Here is a 21,268-nt window from a genome sequence, read left to right on the forward strand (position 1 = left end):
TTGAAGTTCATCTAATTAAAGAGACCTAATAAAATCCCTCATGTCAGTAGAAGGAGGTCCAGTTATCCCATGGGGAGAGTTGGGAAAAGGGACAGATCAACACATGGGTGACACAGGCTCATGTTCCATGGCAGGCTTTTGAGGGAACTGCTGAAAACAGAAGTACTGTATTGGCCAATACTGAAACTATTCCCTTGGCAGTGGAACTACCTGGCAGTTAGGGTTGGCCATAGATCAGGGTTACTTTTGGAAAGGGCAAGGATGCATTTTTTTTCACTTAGACAAGGGTCTGAAGACCAGAGCAGTGGGTTGAGGCTGACTGAACTAGAAAGCACTGAATGATGGGAGTGAGCTCGTGTTAGCAACTGTGACTTTACACAATGGTTCTGCATGTTGAAAAACTTATTTCTTCTGTTGCCATTTACAACTAGTAAAAATAACTAGGAGACAATTTGTGAGAACGATCAGAATCCAGCCTTGCCTGTCCTCATCAGCCTGGCAGTTCTAGTCACGAATGCTCAGAGGACAGACACTAAAATGTTTTATTTGGGGATACATCATTTCATCAGGTTTCTTCAAGCCCTTTCACCTCCACAAAACAAAGAGTGCGGTAAATATGCCTCAAGCTTCATGATGCTGCAGCTTTGCTCAACAAGCACATTATTTTCTGTAATGGAGTATATATATATATATATATATACACACACCTACTTGGAGTCCCAGATTAAAACTATCATTTACTCCAAGTGCTATGTAGTGTAGGCACCTTCTTCACATAATTGAAGATGCTTTATGAAATCAAAGCAGCAAGTACACAAAGAAATAGTTAACACAGAACATAAATTATGGGTATAGCCCAAGCCATTCTGTTTATTGCTTTGTTTTACAAAGATAGCTAAATTTTTTCATGCCTCATACAACAAGCTTTTTTCCTCACTGACTTGGTCAGACATTAAGAAGATGACACAAAAGATTTTTCTGATCTCATTAAGCAAGACTTGCCAGCAAAGTTTGTTCTGCATGAGGTACTGCTGTATCAATAGACAAAAGGCTGAAAGGAAACGTAACCTATCAAGGAATAAAGACGCATTTTGCAGGAACAATGTGTTGTCATTAGGTATAATTGGGCAAATGGTGGTGTGATCCTAAAAGCCTCAGTTGATCATATTCCCTTGAGTGCATTATCCAATTAGGAAAAGGTGCATTGGATACGCCTTGCTTCATTGTGCTGCTGAAGTGGAGAGCAGGTGTGAGAAAACAAACAAGTTTGTAATCCTTGCTTTGCAAATCAGTTCTTAATCACTTGGGCTCTTATTTCCATACCAGATTTAAGTTTTCGATATTTATGAGAGCAATTTGGCAGCAACTTTTCTGTGGCTCAAATGAGTAAGAGGTCCAAGAGATTTTTATTTTTTTTTAAGGCTTTTAATTACTACTACTAGTGCATATGGTTTATTTCAGGTCAGAACCAGTAGCTGTAATGAGACATCCAAGCAAAAAAGATTGGATGAAGCCCTGCTGAAAATGTGAGCCACACAATGTGGATAATGTATAGTTTCACCATTTCTTCTCTCGCTGCATGAATATACAAGTATTACAACAGTAAGACCTTGGTATATAATGCCCAACTCGTATCTTCCATTCCTGTTAAGAAGTCACTTCTACCCCTGCATTATTTCATACAGCTACCATCACTATTAGGATAAAAGTGGAAGAAGCCTACTGCCAGGATATTCACATGTTCACCTTTCAATTATGCTCAGTCTTTGGGACCACAGTCCATGTATCTGGCTGGTTATGGTGCAGGAGACATCTGTTTCAACAGATGTTCAAAGGAAGCCAAAGGGTAGGAGGATAGGCATTGGGATGAAGGCAAGCTTTTACTAAGTCTGTTGACTAGAAAATTCCATTTGAGTGGGAGAGAAATAGACATTGTCATGTATTGCCACTGTGGCTGTTTTAATTTTTCTCTTCTAAGACATTTTTGTTGAAGAGTGTTAATGGTTTTGAGCAAAATACACCACACATCTTGTGCAATGCTAGAGGCAAGGGATTGGATTTGATGGACCACTGGTCTAAGACAGTACTGTATGACAAGCTGTGCTGTGAGCTGCTGAGATTGCCAGTGGCATCCCTACAAATTGTTCTGTAATCTCCCTACACACAAGCGAATTCCTATGCCTGCCATCCTCTGCTCAACAATTATCAAGAGCACAACACAATAACAGCTTGATTAATAGAGGAACTTTTAATTAAAACCCAAAAGAAACAGGCATTTGACCCACCAGAGAAGAAAGTGGAAAGTACTGGTTTATTCCCTAGGGGTGAATTTCACATAACAAAGTTACTGCAAAGCTGATGTTTTCGTTTCTGTGTCCATGATTCTGTCAGATTTGTGACAGTCTTTCTGCTCTCTGAAATTCTGTGTTTGAACCACCCTACAATTGCAAATGGGATGTTGTTATCAAAGTAGAAAAAGCAGTGCATGAAGAGAATTTAGAGTTTCTTCTGATAAAACAAAGATTGTTAAATAAAACAGCACTTGGCAATTGGTGTGATGTTTTCAGATGCCTGATAACAACAGCTTCAAGAGGGAGTTTATCAGCTCAGAAGAGGCAGCTCCCACACTGAACTTAGTACATAAAAACAAAGGCACTCCAGTTTGAAAGGTAACTGTCTCCTGCCAGTACAGAGTTCTGGCTCAACAGTCACTGGCCTTGCTTGGTCACCACTTTGTCTGTGGATGAGGAACAAGAGAGAGCAGGCAGAAGTCTGGCTACAAACTGCCCACACGTGCTGTGACCTCTGCCAAAGAGAGAATCAGAAAAGATACTTCCTGCTGCCAACGAAAACCTGAAGGCTCCGTGAGATGTGCTCCCAATGCATCTGTTTCATTCAGCCTTCCTCCCCGCCTCAGGGGCTGAGCACTCTGCAAGGCTCATCCACATAGTCAGTGTCTGCTGTGGGGTACAGTTATTCCATGGGGTGGTGCTATCGTTAACAAGTGCAACAGTTTCTCATTTGTGCAGAAACTCCTATCTAAATTAAATGCAGAACTGCTAATGAAACAATAATATTTACTCCACACTCCACTACCTTGTCATAGTTAAACCAAATTGAGTTGTGTTCCAATTCTACCTGGAAGCATCCTGAGAAGAGCAATGTCACAGGGTGGCCCCAGAGGCCCTGGAATTCTCTCTGGCAAGTGGTAATTAAATAAATGTTTGGGATCTTTCTTTTCTAAATAAGCAGGTTACAGCTGACCCTTGTCAACATAAGCAAAGATCAACAGCACGATGTGTTGCAATCCTAGAATTACTGGCACCGAGAAGCAGGTCTTACCACATCAGGATGAAGGCAGAGTAAATATTTCAGTCTTTGTCCTAGGAATGTCTAACCCTGTGCCAAGAAGTTCTGACAGTTCTTGATCTATCTGATCAGTATTCTGAGTTAGATCCACTGGGGCAATCCCTACAATTTATGCAAGCAAGAATATGGCATGGGTAGGAAAAAAGAGGAATGAGACTATATTTTTCTACAATTACTTGCAATTAGATATGACTAAGCTTAATAGTGACCCAGTTGATGCTGGTCTAAAACCAGGCTGCCCCAATTCTACCCTCCCTATGCCTCCAGCTGTGTGACTCTGTTCTGTCCCTTGCACCAGCAATTAGTTCTAAAACTAATGAGTTCCTTGAACCAAGATAGTAATCTGAGAATTAACTGCTGCTTAATTACAAGGTCATAAATTGAGTATTTTCATTTTCTCCTCAGTCCCTATGCTCCCTAAAGGTAGTTTGTTCACTGTGACAGATACCCTAAGGAAAAACACTTCCCCGACAAAGAACCCTGGTGGAAATACAAGGCCTGTCACCTGGCCAAACAACCCAATGAAACTTCCTTCTTTGCTGTTTAGTGGCTGAATTAGGAAGTCAGAGTGTTCTTATTTTCAAGTCTTGTATGACAAGTAGCAAGACTTAATTTAAAGACATCTTGTTCAGGCAGAAACACCTAAATAGTCATTGATTGTTTTTCCTTGGTTGGATGTGTGAATCTCTGAATTTAAAAGCAGAAAGTGCTTGTTATTTTTGCTCTGTCCCTGCTGCTAGACAGGCTGCAGGGCTTGTGTCAACATTGCTGGAATGAAAAATAAGAGTTGGAAGAAGTCAAGCCTAAAATTGCTCCCGAGAACCAGGAGGATTGCCACTGAATTGAGATGAAAAAGTGCAGGCCCAGTCACTTTGCTTAGTTAGAAGCATCTGCAAAGACTCTGGAGAATAATCACCTTAGAGAATATCCTCATGTATGGACATTTCACAGTAGCTCCACAGATTAGCTGCAGAGACCTGTAAAAGCCCCTTCCATCTTTATGGGCAGAAAACCATTATTATGCCAACATTTGGGAAGGTTGAAACCTAAGTGTCTCTGGAAACTGACTTCAGAAATGCTGCTCCCATCACTGGAATCTAAAAGCAAATTAAATCCTCGAATGTATTATGCAGAAGTAATTAGGTCCTGAAAACAGTGAACATTAAGACGGTCATAGTGTGCTATCCATTAGAACAAGACAGAAGTGTTAAGAGCTGTTTTCCACTCACAGCAAGCATTTGTGTAAACACACTTCTATGCTGCTCACATCCCCCATTCCTTGAGACAGGCAGCACAGGAATAAGGCTGATGCTTTCATGCAGCTGTGCTGATCCCCCTGACTGGAGGCTGGTGCACAGCATATAGATGGGCTGTCCATGCAGATTCCTACTCCTGGATGTTTGTCTAACTACCACTGCAGAGCAGAAACTGCAAGGCTGGTCTACAGTAATGCAGGTAAAAGGGACATTTACTCTTGAGGGAATGAACCAAATATTAATCCTTAGCTTCCATGTATAGTGACATGTTTGGCAAATATTTTGATAATTTGAAATTATAAACTGTAAATTATAGCAAATTTTCCTAGGATTCCCAAAACCATGCTATGTACATTTGTTTTGGTAGCTCTTTTTAAGTGGTAGCTGTGACAAGTGCTCAGTGATTAAATATTATATACGCATTCACAAGTCTCAGGTTGAGCCTGTGTGAACGGAGATGCAATTTGACTGCCCTGCCAGGCAGGAGCTGTGCGACAGTGAAACGCCCAGGATTGCTGAATCCCTTTGCTTGGTAAGATCTGTGTGACACTGCACACCCTCATGAAGAATGTCCTTTTAGCAGTAATCTGTAAAACATGTTTTAAGTGGTAAGGTTGGTTAAATTCACATTTGATTGCCATTTTATTTTGCATCTTATTAGTTTCTCACAGTTTTATTCAAATTGAATTATTACTATTTGGATGAACCTAATAATCAGTTTTTAACACCTGCTGAATGGTCTTGCCTGATGACTGTGACCTGGTGGCCAGATTCTGGAAAGAAATGCCACTGAACTGAGGAGTTGCTGTTGTTGACCAGATAGAAAATTTACTGGACTGGCCCAGAAAGTATTAATAGACTATTTCCTAGTCATAAGCAAGAACCAAAACAAAACACCCAAACCGATCTTCGAGTATCGCTCTATTTAATCTTATATCTTCATTAAAAAAAAAAAAAATCAGGTAAATTCATCCATACTGTAACTCCACTGAAATTATTGCCTCAACTGCAACCCTGATTCAGTCTTGAACCTGAAATCAAGGGAATATTGATAGGGTGAAATTTGGTTTTGTTGGGCTATCAAACATTGCTGCTGCCAATTTAAAATAGAAGATTTACCAATTGCTGTAGCATCCAGTGAACATTCTTCAATGAGATTTCTTTGTGAGGAAACTTCTTCCAGAATCTTCAAAACTTCACAAAACTGTTAGTTTATTAGCACCACTATAACAAAACTTTCTTTTCAGACTAAATGTCGACTTCATTTTTTAGCTTCTGTATTGCAGAAAAAATAATAGGCAGTCACTTCATGAGTCATTTGTTTATCTCAGTGCCTTTGCAGCACAGATGTGATCAAGGACATTAATGTATTTTCTGAAGCAGAAAAACATTAAATAACCAAAGACCTTTAGCAACCTCTAGCGATATCAAACAAGATAATACAACATCACTCATTTAACTTGATCTTTTCACTTGAGTTTCATGGAGATAGCACCTAAACTCTGATAAAATCACAGACTTACTCTAGCTCTGTACTTCCTCTAGCTCTGTACTTCCTCAAGGGCTGAAGCTGATTCACATGCTGTAATAGGACTCTCTTTCCACTCTCACACCCAGAAAGAGGGTACCATTGTTCAGACATACCTGGCACCTAGAGGCTGACACTGTTACATGCATTGTCAGATCTTCAGAAGACAAAAGTGCCAAGACAATGAGTACTTCAGCAAACCTGGCTACTTCATCTATATCTAGATGGGAAAGAGAAACCTTTGAAAATTTCATGACATAACTGTCAATTTGTGGTCATTAATCTGTTTTTAATTTTTTATGTTGTCAATTTGCCAGGCAGTTGCAAACTCTGAACAATAGAAATTAGTGGTAACAAAGCTGTTGTAGTCCTGCACACTGCTAAAATATAATACTAGGAAGGTCCAAACAATAACACCATGTAGTCACAAGTCTGAAGCAGGAAGCCCAAATAAGCCATGATTTATTTTGTGATCAGATGCTGGTTTACCTTGTGAGGTCCCCAAACTCTCTACTACAATCCATCACTGACCTTGTCATTAAGTGGTCTGCACCTACCAAAGAGTAAGACTTAATAACTTTGCAATTTAAGTCTGCTGTGATTTACTGTGTTATCAGATACTGGTTTACCTCAGAGGTTCCCATCACTGACAGAAGCAAACTGGAGATGAGAGATGCTCAATATAACCCAGTTCCAGCTGAACTATGCAACACACTCACAGATGTGGGTATCGTTAACTTGGTATCAGTTTAGCACTGGTTTTGGGTTCCTCCTTAACAGGCTGTACTGACCAGTGCTATCTATGTACCTTCAAGTAAAGTGCTACATGCCTTCTTCCTTCCTATGCAAGTATGTATTTATACAGCTACTTCGCTCAGTACCTGGCATCATACAGAACTGAAAGTGATTCTAATGAAGATGGAGTTACTGTTTTTCAATAAAGCACAAGTAGTTGTAAAAGGTCAGTAAGATTTACTGTGGTGTTGGCTTAGAGATCACTTGTTATTCAAATGACAAAGGTACTGTGTTTATAAAGTACAGCGGATGATCAATGGCACTGTCTGTTTATCAGGCAATCCTTGGCATTTCCATCATTTCTCCGTGCAATAAAACTTGAGCTTTGCTCACTCAACATGAGCTGTGGAGGCTCAGAAAGAATTACAAGTTATTGCTGAGATCTTCCAGAAAGCATTTTAAAAAGTCTATCAGCATCTTGTTCTTGATAAGCCATTTCAAATGCCAAAATGGTGGCTCACATTTTTTAATAATAGCTACAAAGTAGTGCTATGAAACGTTTAACTCCACATCTCCCATGATGCTTCTGAATCAGTCATGGAAATGAAGGTCTAAAAAATTTCTAAGAATATTTTCTTACTTTTAATAGTTGCTTTACTTCTTTTGTAACAGTTTCTAGATCTACAAGCATCTTCTAGGTGACCTACAGATCATCACCGAGCAAGTTTAACAAAGGGATTGATTTCATCAATGACTTTTCCCTTTGAAGTTGTTCTAAACCCTGCATTGTCGTGTACCACAAGCTGAAAATCACCAATGCATTATAGCTATCTCTGCGTTCAAGGATATGAAGACCATCACTAGACATTCCAGGAATGCATTCAAAAATTCCATCATACCATATAGGTGCCAACACAGAATGTTTCAAATATGGTTACAGCTATAGACAAGGAAATAAAGACATCTGGAGGAGAAAACTGCTTATTATTGGTTCGTAGGAAGAATCATGTGAAATTGCTCACTTAACAGGATAGGCAACAACATCATCATTTGTGGGCCAAGAAAAGTGTTCATACTACAAACAGTCCCACCAAAGCTTCACTGGAGTCCAATCAAACACAACTTTTCTACTTACCATTTTCTTGACTTAAATTTGCACACCAGGCCCACTGGGCTTGGTGAATTCCACGTGCTTCCTAAAAAAACTCCAACCCAACTATTAACAACACTTTTGACTTCTTTTGTCACAATCTGAGACTTTCAAAGCACGTCACGAGCATATAAAGTCACTGTAGTATATTACTATCACTTATTTGTGGATAGGGAACACAAACCTCAAGTATTCAAGGGTCCACCTAATTTCAGATACCATGTATGAAAAGCCTCACTTTATAACTACAGTTGGAATTCTGCGTTAATGCACCATTAAGAGACACAGAGCAATTCACTGAGAGAGACAGAAATAGAATACAGTTGTCCCAGTTCTCAGACTCCATTCTAACCAAATGACCATGTGGCCTCTCAGCTTGGTGCTTAAAAATATACCAGCTGCTGCAGTTTGCATCTGCAAACCATTCTCTAACTGCTTTAAAATGTATCTTTGTTCATATTCAGGCTCTGCTGAAAAGGCCCACAGGGTGACAGAAGAGTTGAGAAGCACAGAGACTTTGTGCCTCACAGTCTTCTCAGCAGAAGCAGGTATCAAATGACTCAAGAAACTTTTACTCCAGTGCTACATGCTCATTCACTCAGCTTCCCTTGGGATGCACAGTGTGCCAGCTGGGCAGATGTGAAGAAGACATGAGAAGATCACAGAACCCTTCTAAAAGCCAGTACTACTCCTGGTCTCAGCATATACCTCACCAGACACGTACATGTCTTTATTGTCCCATAAAGCACGATATCCAATATCTGGCCTATCAAACAGCTTTAATTATAATCTCTGCCCCCAAATGGCATCCGAATACCCACTGATTCTCAGTGTTGTTTCCTTTAAATGAACCCTTAAGCACCAGTGGAGAAGCCTATTGTTATTACAATGACTATGAAAGTTATAAAGATGCAAATAACATAAAGGTCTTCGTCATTATGTAGCTGGTAGCATAACAGGAAAATCATCTTACTTGAACGACTGGTTGTGGTGATCGTCTTCCTCCCCCTAAAGTCTCTGTTGTGTATCAAGCTCCATGAAAATGACTATGCATGATGGACAGGGGAACAGTTCTAAACTGAGGACTCTCAAGTTCCCTCATTAACCAGGTAATTCACTCAACCCTCCAAAGAAGAGACTTGCTGATCTACTGTGCGCTACATAATGTGCACATTTCAGCACTGCATTAGATCTCTGGTGGCTTCTGTGATTAACCAAGTACAAACTGTAGAATTTCCTAGTTGATTTCTAGCCACTAATCCATACCTTTGATACAGTGAAGGCTTGAATTTTAAGTAACAGATTCCACGTTCACTGGTGCCATTAGTGATGAGTGCAAGTGAAAGAAATAAAAAGGCCCTAACTATTCGCTTTGCTACACGCTTCACAGAGACAGTGGGATTAACAGACAGTACCAGAAACTGTAGACTGTATCACTACTGTTTGCTAAGACCTTCCCATAAAGGGTCCATGCTGGAATCAGAAGAGCAAAAACTCTGGTTGTTTTCATCCTGCTGGTAATACCAAGTGACCAGCTTTCTTATAAGCTTGTCCTTACACAGGGGAAGAAATACTTGCCTGGATAAAATGACTGTCTTCTTTCTTCCAAGTCCCTTTGAAACACTGCATCAAAGCTTACAAATCCACTGTAACCTAGCCCTGATGAGCTTGATGATGATCTACAGCTACCAAAGCTCTTGAAACAACATATTTATGTTCAACACAACTGATGTAATTATTGCATCCTCTCACTTGCTCAATCAGTTCATACACCCACATGTGTATATACATATATATACATACAAACATATGTTTGGTAGGTGTAGGTCTATGAAGGTGTATGTATATATGCATATATAGATGCATGTACATAACTGCACTTCATTCTAACTCTTTTGGGATGGACAGTTTCAGTTCTACTTCTTTATAGTACTTACCATAATGGGATTCTGACCTTGACCATTGATGTGCTGCAAGACTCTTTAAAAGCTTGTAGCCTAAAAGATAAAATGACTAATCTTACTGCAGGAAGAATACCACAGGGTAAGCAAATTTAACTCCTCATAAAATGAGCTGACCAAATAACTTAGTAACCACTAAGTACAATAAAGCCACATGAAAATGTTAGTAACAATTCATTAGTAAAAAGCACACACAAAGTGCATATGCATAGTCACAGGTACAGAGAAATAACAGAGGAGAACACTTGAAGTAAATGTTACCTGTTTCAACCAGAGAAGGCGATATGGCTGACGTCTGAGATTAACTTTGTTAGTAACACCAGATCACTATTCAGAATTCCTCTCTACACCTGATTGCAGGTGGCACCCCCATTAAGAACAGCTGCTCCTGGCTGCTGTGTATAGGTAGGCACTGATGCAGCTGCCTCGTTGGCACAGTCATGCTACTGGCCACAGTTCCAATATGGACAACTTGAAGGCAAATCATATTTGCACTGCATCCTTTAAGCAAGGCTTGAGGTCACTTTACTGAATAATTTATGCAGATGAACAGCTGTCTTTTACAGCAACTGAAAGCAACAATAAGAAATAAAATTCTTACATTTTAAAAGCTGCAATAGAAAAGTCTGAATTTCAAGAAGAAGATATTCTACAGCCAGCCACAGGGGCCAGTTCTAGAACTTCTCACGCTGCTTTTACTTCATCTTATTTGTGCTCCCACCGTGGTCTCTGACTGTTGGGCAAGCACTATGTATGTCAAGATTTCAGGAGTTTCTGAGCCTTGTACCTTTGACTTCTGAACAAGCAGGGACTGGCAGGTGGGGTTTCAAACGTGCTCTGTGCTGGTTGCTCCCAGTGAACCTGACAGGAGAACTAGCCGCAAGCTGAGGACTGGTGACTTCAAATTCCAAAGCAGCATTTTCAAATGCACCAAACACTAAATCTCTTATCAGCTCTTCTCTCCCTCACACAAGTTTGCTCCCTTTCACACCCAGTTATGGCTTGTCTATCATAATGAGGATGTGTTAGGAGCAAGTGCAAAGAAACAGGATAGAGGAAACAAATTATCATGTTATCCCTTTAATTGCCATGGGAAGTAGTGACTTCCTATTTACAAACCTCCAACTGACTTTGCAAGGTACATGACAGCATGAATCAAACTTACTTCTTAAAAGGAAGCTGGATGACCACCATTTCTACCATACCAAATCGAATTTCCCTGAATATCTTCTTGCTACATCATGAAACTTGCCCCAGCTTAAAACCAGTATTTTTGCAAGGTATATCAAGCTGTAAATTTGCTTTGTCCAATGACTAATTCCCTGTTGGAAGTGAACAAGAATCTCCTGAGTGCTGTCATTAGCTGGGAAATAACAATAGGCTGAGCAGCTGGGATGTTCTGGTGCCTGGAGACACAGGGTCTTGCTTGTTTCATTAAGTGACATTATTTGGTTGGAAAAACCCTGGACTGTGCCTGAAACAAGAGAGAGGGCACAGTGGTAATCTTTCTGAAGATGGCCACTTTATTCCCAAATTGCAGGACTCTCCTGACTAGAAAGCTCTAGAAATGACCCTGCATAAACACTGCAGAGATAATGACAAAATAAAGAAACATTACTGTGAATCCATTGAGATCTTTAATTTCAAACTGCCACCATCCCACAAGGAACAAACTGTGAGTTAGGCTGACTCTTAAGTATACAATTAAGTCTGTCAAGTTCTGGCTCCATAATATGCTGTTTAATATTGAAAAGTCTGTCAGTAAACCAGTATGTGGGATTATTGTCATAATGCTTTGGCTTTGCTTCCTCATGAAACTATAAAACAATTCAGCTGTTATAAGCAACAAGTTATACTTTTGGCAACAGTTTTAATGTTATGTGGGATACTTCCCCTTTCCTCTAATTTAATAGCCTTCCCTGGCCTTTATGGATTTAAACTGGTGATGGGAGCTGTGTGCATTCCACGTGGAATTTACTCAGTAATTCTATTAAGAGCTTCCCCACACAGAAACTAATGTTCTCATCTCATTCAATACTCATCCTATTCATTATTTAAAACAGAAGACTTAATCTCTTCCTACATTAAGTTTCCTCAAGGGATTTTCTATTAGTTTAAACAAATTCAAAAGATTAAGCTTCAACAAGTCTGTGTTTGCAAAACTACAGAACTCTGGGGCTTACAGTTAGAGAAGAAGGTTTTGCCTTTCCTGGAATTTTTGAGAAAGAGGGTGTCAACTGGAAGTTACAGTCTTCAAAATCGCCCCTTAACTGTTGTTTGTCACCATTTTCAGGTCATGTTTCAAGTGATATTCAGCGTTAGCCAGCAGGGCTCCTCATGATTTCAAGCCCATTCTCTAGGCCAGCTCATTCACCTGGCTTTAACTAGCAGCTACCCCCAAAAGGCCTCAGAGCTCACATCAGACACAAGTATTTCCCACCACAGGTGCTTGCAGTATGCAACAGCAGAAGCATCACAGCTGGGGCTCAGCTGAACAGAGAGCACAGGACAGGAGTTGCCTTCATTTCCCCTCCTGGATTGTATATAACCAATGACTGAAAATGAATGGAAAAAAAAGTGCTATTAGTCCTCAACAGTTTTGGTTTTTGACGAATCACAACAGGCCACCTGGGCTGTGACATGCTGTGCTGCTGGCTATGTGAAGCTCCTCTCGCTGGGCATGTCAGCCACAAAGGGGCTCACGTACGCTAGTGCTGGCTGTGACTATAGCAGCTGCACTTCCAAACAGAGTTTGTGTGTCATTAAACCCACTAAACACTATCTAGGCCCATTTACTTAGCAAACAAATTTTGAGGACTAGGTAGACACAAATTGTTTGGAACCCTGCCCCCAGAAATGATTAATATTTAATAAAATACACCTTTTATTATAGTCACTTCTATCATGCAAAAAGCTGACAATTCTGGGGCATCGCAAGTTCTTTTTTAGTCCTGAGAAACAAACTTTCAGACACAAATGCCTCTCCTCAGCATTAAGAAAGGTCTGTATCCCTGAAAGCTTGCCTGCCTTGCTAAACTATACTATTGGTCTAATAATAGGGACTATATAAAGATCATAGTGGCTGTGTCCACTCTGGCATTCTGATGTTATTAAAATCAGGAGAAGCAGGAATTTTACCTCTCACTAAAATACAGTATGTCCTCCTGCAGGGGGAACTATTTACATATTCGGATACACGAGAAGCTGCATTTTATAAAGGATCACACAGAAAGAGAGTTGTTCACCTATTACTGATACCCATCTCCCTTATTTTCTTCCTGATTAGTTCAAGTTAAGGAATGAAGTGGGAGGAGTGGCATAAATAAGCTGTGATTTTAGATTTTCCCAAGAAAACAGAAGAGCTGATTTGCCTCTCATTTCTGTTAGCAAACAAGTCCTTCCTTATTTACAACAACACTATCTCCAAGAGGAAGTTCAGACAGAACAGCTGAGATCTGCAGTCCTTGCAAAAACCAGAATTCAGTAAATAATCAAGAGGATAAAATCAGTTAAAGAGAGGAGATGCTGGAAACAATAGTCCCAGGGACAGTGGACTCTTAATAAGAATTACGGGATGCTTTAAGTAGCTGGTGGAGAGATTTCTCTTAGGCAACCTTTTTTCTCTGAGGCAACCTTTTAAATGAGAAAGATGTGTCTTGTGTTGTATTACCAAAAAACCATGCTCTTTTAATAAGGGAAAGCTAAGTGAGTGGAAGAAAAGCAAATGGATTCTGGTCTCCCTTCCTGACCATGCCACTACAGCTCTGTGACCCAGAGCAAAGCACTTAAACATTCAGCACCTCTCAGTGAAACTGGTAACACAACTATGATGGCAGGAGGCACATTCATTTCACAAAACAGTATTTTTTATCCTATAGCTCAAGAAGAACTGTTTCCATAACAACTCCTACATTCCATGACTCTTAGAGGGGTGACTATACTTCAGTTTCCCATTTCTGACCATGACCACAGCAAAGTATCCCAAGGAAGACATAAAAATGCAGAAATCTGCCAGGGAGAACTTTCTGCCTAACTCCAGGCTGTCATGGTTGACTGACTGCACAAAACACAACTGTTTATATTCCTTAAAACAGACATCAGGCTTGGGTTAGCAGCAGATTTTCTCATTATTCACCTTCAAGATTTTAGGGACCAAGAACTGTGTGCCCAGTGACAGACGTAAGGCCGAGTGTTAGGAGCACTGACTCTGAGCTGGACAAGTACTCAGGACAAGTAGAGGACCCGGCTCCTGTGCTTGTGGAGAGCAAGCTGAACCAGCAATCCAAGCTAACATGCAGGCTGGAAGAGGAGGAACACAAAAGGCTCTGGGTTTGGAGTTGTCTGTCTCTTTGTTTCTCCATTTAGAAGCCCTTTCAGAAGCTGGGGTGCCCTTGAGAATGTTGTAAAGAAAAATAAGGAACTTCATCAACAGAACTGATAAAGAAGCTCAAGGGATTTGAAGCACCTGTGATAAAAAACAGTGGCTGGGTAAAGGGGATGTGGATCACAGCGGTGCTGAAATATATTTAGGTATTTTGGGCTGAAGTACGATAGCTGGACATCTCTGTGCAATTCTAGAATCAGCAACAGACAGATACGTGCTGGGAGCCAAACCCTGTGCTGAGACAAGCTCTGGGCAAGTCTGGGGTGTCAGTAGGTTTGTGGCAGACAGAAAACTACAGCTTGGAAGGTGGTTCTGGAATTTGGGAAAAGAAACTCTCCCTCCTAACCATGAATTCAAGTCTGTTTCATGAATAATTGTGTAGAGAGTGGGAAGAAAGGACATTAATAATTCTAAAATAAACCTCCAGAAATCTTTTAAACAGAAAAATTGCCTGCAGGGAAAATGAAACAGGAAAAATGTGGCCAAAAAAGCCAAAAGGAATTCTAAAAAGAAAGATAACATATTAAACAGAGACAGTTTTCCAGCTGTGAAATAGGAAAAGGCTATCGTTCATAAGAGAAAAAGACCCTCTGAGGTGCTTAAATTTAACTTTCTCCGTTTAAACAAAGCATTAAAGAGCTACTAAATCAGTCCAAAATAGAACACGAATTAAGTGAGCAAAGTGCCAGATGCTTGGCTGAAAGTCCTGACCATTGCACTGTGGATATAACTTTGCACCTACTAAGAAGCTTTCCAGAGAGATGTAGTTTGTAACACAGGATTTCATCCCTGGTGAAGTCCTCAGGCCAAAGGTGTCAAGAAGCAGATTTTAATGAGAATGGAAAGAGACTGACCTCTCTTCTTGTGCTTCCATGAGTAATCTTCGGCACTCTATTTCTGTCAACAGATAAGGGAACTTCTTTGATGAAATTATGGTTGTAAAATGAAGGAGAATACAAGCCAAATTACACCCTGCAGTATTTTACTGAGCCTGACTTTTGGATCCAAAATGCTCAGAAAACATTCCCTTTGAGTTGTCTCCTAGGGGAAAGGAATCCCTGAGCAGTGTACGAAACAGTGTAGGATTTCTGACCTAGCATTGGATTCATTCCTATTCACTCTTATTCATTCTGGCATAGTGGGTATCCCTAAGAGAAGAGGAATCCCTAGCCCCTACCTGTTGGAATGAGGGGTCTACATGCATTTTTATGCTATGTAGAACACCTGTACTGGTAACCAGGAACTCATCTACAATGTCTAGAAGCCAGTTTGGAGCTACTACTGCTGTTCTGACCAGGGGTCAGACACCCAGAAGTCTGCCCAAGCAAAAAAAAAATAAAATGCAGAGCTTTCAAGAGTATTCCCCAGATGCCTTCTGTCTGAGGCTGTGGCACAGCACTCTAGAGAGCTGCAAACACAGCAGTGTCCTGCCAAGAAAGGTGTTCTCAAGCCATGGTGACAAGTTGTTGGGTTTTGTCACTAGCTACTGCTGACTATAACTTTTAACTGAAACACTTCGATGGCAGTGATGAGAGGGACATACAAAGGTGGTTTGTGTTCATGACAATGGTAGTAAATGGGAAAGCAGAAAACCACTGACTCCACACTTGGCTGAAATCTTCCATGCAGCAACAATAAAAAAGTCCCAAATCGCTGCAATACTGTGAGCAGTCTGTACTCCAGTTGTAGTCCTTCGTATTGTCATCAGGATCACTAAGGTTATCAAAGAATCACTAGCTCTTTATCTGTGCCCCTGCATGGTCTGTTTTTAATAGTACTGTGTGGAAGAATACCTTAAATAGACAGGTTAAAGAGAAGGAGTCTTATTTCTAGTTACAATAGTATAATGCTTTTTGAAACTCATAGCAGCAACATAACTGTATGCATACCTAATGCTTTGCACCCCATAGTCTAATGTACTGTTTATGGAAGCCTATACCAAGAAAATACAGAATTGCGAGCCAAAAACTGTCATTCAGAACAAGAACCAGTGGTATAAACTTATGTAAATACAATCCATTAAAATTTTTCATTGGTTTTCTTCCTTAATAAATTGCCTGCCTCTCTGCATTTACTCCACAGTGCTTCCTTAATAGAGAATATACCAGCTTCTTTCAGTTAAGAGAAAAACTTCATTTTCTCTATGCTGTGTTATCAGAAATTCAACATAATCTCTTTAAAGAATGGAAAAATAGCATTTCTGGGATTGGAGCATGGGTATACAGAGGTCAGCAAATAACTATCAGAGTTTTAAAATGCATTCAAAATGCAGAACTCTGACATCAGCAAAAAACCCTGAAAACAGCACATCACATCAAATTACCTCACAGCTATTTGCATAAAGGGTCCAGAGGCAGTACAGTATAAGAACAGAGACACAAGCTATCCAAAGAGAACTTAGCAACAGTTCTATTGGATACTGCGTGTATCTGTAGCAGAAAAAGGGCAAGTCTGGAGCTCAGATGTGCAAACAGCTTTAAGGGACTAAGCAACCTCTTCTTGGCAGATGCATCAAGCAAAAATCTGAAACTACAAACCAGGTAATTTACCAAATCATTTCCTTTTTAGCTGATTCTAACTTTCTGTCTAAAGATTGCTCTGAGCAAAATAGCCTATGTGATACTCTTAGGGCTTTTATGGAAGGACTTCATCAGAAGTGATAGAAACCTGCCATCAAGAGAGGTAATAAATTCATTCTCTATTCTAAAAATTTCTAGAACTTTATAAGATTGTGCATTTCTTTTATGTTCTGAAGATACAATTAAGCTCAATGACAGCTATATTAGTATTAAAGACATATTCCATTCTACTGAAGGAACTCTGCTTACTGGAAAATAAATCTGTAAGTGCATTAGGAAGTCCAGTGCTAGCTAGATGAAATAGAAAAACATTTGTTATCTGGGCAAGGGGTAATGGAGGGTATGACTAAAAAAAATGAGGTGCTTCCCCAAAGCAAGGAATCTCCCTGACGAACAGAGTGTGTAGCTCTTACAATACTGACAAATACACAGACACACAGCTCCTTTAAATACAGAAAGAGATATTAAAAACTAATGGACTATTAAAGCTGGGCTTTAACTAGAGGCGGAATGAAAATGCTGCAAATCCCAGTATTGTTTAAACTGAACCCTTAGCAAAGGGAATTGCCTGGTGGAGATTGTTAGCGCAGATGTATGTGTGTGTACCTCACTCATGCAGGGCAACAGGTAACACAGAGTTCAAGAGGGAAATTAATTTTGCCTTGTGGCAGAAGGCAAAGCAAAATCACTAGTTTTCAGAGTTGTGTGTGCATCAGGAAGCTCAGTGTTTAAAATGTCCATATTTATTCTGCCAGAAAAACAACCGGGTGCCTGGTTTTAATTGTGACGAATTTACAGATTCTTTGAAGAATATAAAACAAACTGAGAGGTTAGTAACAAAACTGAGGAAGGACCCTCATAAGCCTTGAATCCCTACAGCAGTGCTGTGTTTCTTTTTCAGTGTTTGGAAATGCTGCTGTTATTGCTATGTTTGTTTGCTTCATTGTCTTCCCCTGTTGCTCTCTCGCCCATGAAAGTTGCAGGAACCCTCAACCCCACAATGGCATCTATCCAGCTGCCACTGCTGCTCCTCTGCCTGACCTTGTGTGGTGTGTGCCTCAAGGAGAGGCCGCCCTTTCCAGAGGGAAGTGAGAACATGGGAAGAAGTCCCCTGGATGACATCCTGCAGAGATCTGACAGCCTCATTCTCCAGTCTGTCTTCAAGAAAGCTGAAAAGGAAGGAGAGATTAATAAAGGTATGTATTACACTGGGGACACTCATCTAGTTTTGCTGGCACAGTACTTGCCTGAGATAATTCGATCCAATGTATAGTTCCCAGGTTCTGATGTATATATATCTTACTCTAAGGGAAAGGGAAGGATAAGAGATCTGCTGTGATACACTGACACAGAATTTCCAAAAGCCACTGTTCTCTAAGATCTCCCTGCTTATGCAATGCTGTACCATCACTAAGCAATTGTTGCATAATAAAAAAGGTAGAAGCCCATCACAGAAAACTTGCTTGTCTAGTAAGTACTTCCCTAAGGAAGCTCTAAGAGGACACATGGAAGACATTCCCCAGTTGTGGACCCCATAGCTAATCTTATTTGGAGGTGGGAGTGCTACCATTCCCCGACAACCTCAACCCAGTGGTTCCTACACCCCAGCAGAGGCGGGCTTTTCCATGGCTGGGAATGCAGAGGCTGCTCCTCCTAGTCTGCAGATGCTCTGCTCTCACTAGTCACTGCAGCAGAAACAAATCAGACTGCAAGAAGCAGCACAGAGGTGCCTGCCACCAAGGAGCACAAAGCTCCTTCAGAGTGGAAAAACAAGCTGGCTCATTTGTCCATAGAAAAAGCCTTCTTCCCTCTTCACATGAATGCTGAAAATTGATTATGTTGGTCCAAGACCTGAAATATTAAGAAGAGCTTAAGAATGAGCATGAGATACTAATGGCATTATGACTGGCAGCTGGAAATACTGAGCTGGCTTTCAGGTGTCCAGATCCCCGCTTCTACCTGTGTCTCAGACCTATCTTTTCCCTGCCTCATGCTGATTTCCAGCTCTTCACCATATGCAGCTTCTGCAGCTGATTTCTTCCAGCTGCTCAGCATCTTTTACTCATCTCCCTTTACCTGAATCTGACACATTTACCTGTATCAACACATTAGGCTTGATTATTGCATGTCTTTCCATTTGGCTGCAGCTAGTTCCTAGTGTGTCAATCATCCTTGCTAAAAATGTACCAGAACTGTTTTAACAGATGCTATCTGGAGTGACCAAATTTAAGACCATACTTGCAGTTACCTCTGCAATTAAATGGGCATAATGAGCAACAGATAATGGTCCTGCACCACACAACTCCACAAATTCCCATTTCAACTACCTTAGTGAGGACTATGGGGGCTCATTAACATTATTCTTTTCCATGGACAGAATCAAATGCGCCTCTGCCAGAATGGCTTTCCAAAAGACAACACTTTGGGAAAAAGTACTTGAGTGAGCTGGAGAAGAGACAGCATCCTGGGAAAAGAGATGTTGAGGAAGACACATCTTATGGAGACATCCAGAAGAGGCAGCATCCAGGGAAAAGAGAGACAGAAGATGACCTTGACAGCTCTCTGGAGCTGAAAAAGCGACAGCATCCTGGCAGAAGGTCACTGTTGGCACAGGATGCTGACAACCCTAGTTCACAGCTGACCTACTTGAATGAGTTATCCAAAAGACAGCATCCGGGCAGAAGGTATCTGATCTACAAGCACCAGCATCCTAGCAAGAGAGGCTGGAATGATGAGGTAGACTTAAATGATCGATATGGTGAGAAACACCAGCACCCTGGAAAAAAGCACTGGAATTTTGACAGCTCAGATGATGCAGGCCCCTGCAACTTTCAGGAGTCCTTCAACTGTAACAAAGGCAGCTTGTTGCTTGATCTAGTAGAAAATGCTGGCAAAGAAAAACGTCAGCACCCAGGAAAGAGATCAGCATGGGAGAGTGAAACAGAAGAATGAGAAAATCATTGTGTATCCTTTGCATTGGTGAAGTAAGCTGCCAGATCACTAAAAAGTTCTGTTCACTCCCTGCTTCCTGCTGCTGACCTCTGCACCCATCTTTCAGTGCATTAATGGCTTTGTCACACACTTAAAGGGACTGAGGGGGACAGTTGCATGGGTCAGGCAAGTACTGAGAATCTCCAACTCACCGGATCCAAAGATAAAAGTGCTTATTTCCTTATGGGCCCAGACCCCAGAAAAATACCACTATGTGTGTCCAATTTCCTATTTCCAAATTACTAAAATAGGCTATTAAATATCTGTTCTGATGCTGCTAAAATGGAATAATTATATGGTTTCTTCTCACATCAGTGAAATCAGTAAATTAATGGAGAGGGAGAAAAAAAGAACAACATACATGAGTTGTTTCAAAATTAAATTGGATAGGTTTTCAATTGAAAATGATACATTAATGAGACCTGAACCCTTGTGTGCTACAATGTCTAGACAGTAAGCACAGAGATAGGAACTGCTCCAACTTGAACAGAATAAATGACTGAGTTTATAGTTTGACTTGGAACTGGCACATGAAGCCCGTTTTCACCTAAGAGGCTGCACAGTGTAAAGTGTTAATGTATCCCAGAGCATCTCAGTTGCAAGTTGTGAACCTGACTGTGTACACCCTATAGCAGAACTCCCTCCCTGGTGTGTCCACACTTGAGTCATGCCACCTAAAATCATGCCTTCTCCTCAGACATTTAAAAATTAAACAAGCAGACATCCTTTTCTTCAAAGAAGGATTTTTGATGTCTCTCCTCTCAAATGAATGCTTTTACTTTTGTGGTGAGATTCCCAAAAGTGTTTGAAATGAATCATTCAATAAACATCAATAATCAACTCTGGGTGTCCTTACTGTTGTGCAAACATGCTGTAATAGAGTGAAAAACATAAACCCAACCCAAGCTAAAAAAATATAAACATCAGAGTATTTTTCTAGGCACAATCTTCTTGCATACTGGTGGTCAGCACATGTTTATATATAAGGATGATTTGCCTATAGATAGATTCCCTTTTAAAATCTGCTACCTGTATGACACACAAAGTTATGCATCTGGGCTAAATTCACAGTAACCTTCTTACCTTGTTCACAGGGAACTTTACCAGAAGACTGATTTCCTGTTCACAAGTCTAAAAAATAGATTTACAGGGTTTTGTAATTAATACATGGTTACTGAGTGCGCTGAATTATTCATAGCATCACTTCTTGTCTGTATTTTTCTAAAATGCTATGTTTTTATAAACAAATTAGTATGTTTACCACTGTCATTCATCCTTAATACCATCATGACACAGTGCTTTGAGTGTTCCTTCT

The 21,268-nt window shown here is 40.4% G+C and overlaps 1 protein-coding gene and 1 long non-coding RNA gene across 3 annotated transcripts in view; one reads left to right on the forward strand and one right to left on the reverse strand.

Annotated features, from left to right (window-relative positions):
- Positions 1 to 19,911, reverse strand: part of LOC130603731 (uncharacterized) — a 30,000-nt gene extending 10,089 nt beyond the window's left edge. Inside the window, exons 1-4 of one of the 2 annotated variants that reach the window (XR_008973258.1) lie at positions 18,004 to 19,911; positions 9,976 to 10,035; positions 5,745 to 5,900; positions 2,286 to 4,810 (exon numbers count right to left, since the gene is read on the reverse strand). This is a non-coding gene — a long non-coding RNA (uncharacterized LOC130603731). The remainder of the gene's footprint in view (positions 1 to 2,285; positions 4,811 to 5,744; positions 5,901 to 9,975; positions 10,036 to 18,003) is intronic. The other variant, XR_008973259.1, reaches the window with a different exon arrangement.
- TRH (thyrotropin releasing hormone) lies at positions 16,799 to 19,914 on the forward strand. Its single transcript, XM_057417725.1, has 3 exons — positions 16,799 to 16,923; positions 17,940 to 18,158; positions 19,340 to 19,914. Exons 2-3 carry the CDS (start codon positions 17,963 to 17,965, stop codon positions 19,912 to 19,914), a joined length of 771 nt encoding a protein of 256 aa, XP_057273708.1. The 5' UTR covers positions 16,799 to 16,923; positions 17,940 to 17,962.
- Positions 19,915 to 21,268: the final 1,354 nt, after the last annotated feature.

Source organism: Pezoporus wallicus, unplaced genomic scaffold, assembly GCF_028554395.1.
Source record: "Pezoporus wallicus isolate ANWC-B61680 ecotype Strahan unplaced genomic scaffold, APGP_CSIRO_Pwel_v1 contig_8542, whole genome shotgun sequence".
NCBI lineage: Eukaryota > Metazoa > Chordata > Aves > Psittaciformes > Psittacidae > Pezoporus > Pezoporus wallicus.

Excerpts from the sequence above, each read along its gene's own strand:
- TRH (XM_057417725.1), top strand. The coding sequence starts at position 17,963 with ATGGCATCTATCCAGCTGCCACTGCTGCTCCTCTGCCTGACCTTGTGT. Across the intron at positions 18,159-19,339 it reads GGAAGGAGAGATTAATAAAG|AATCAAATGCGCCTCTGCCA; the intron begins GTATGTATTACA and ends TTCCATGGACAG.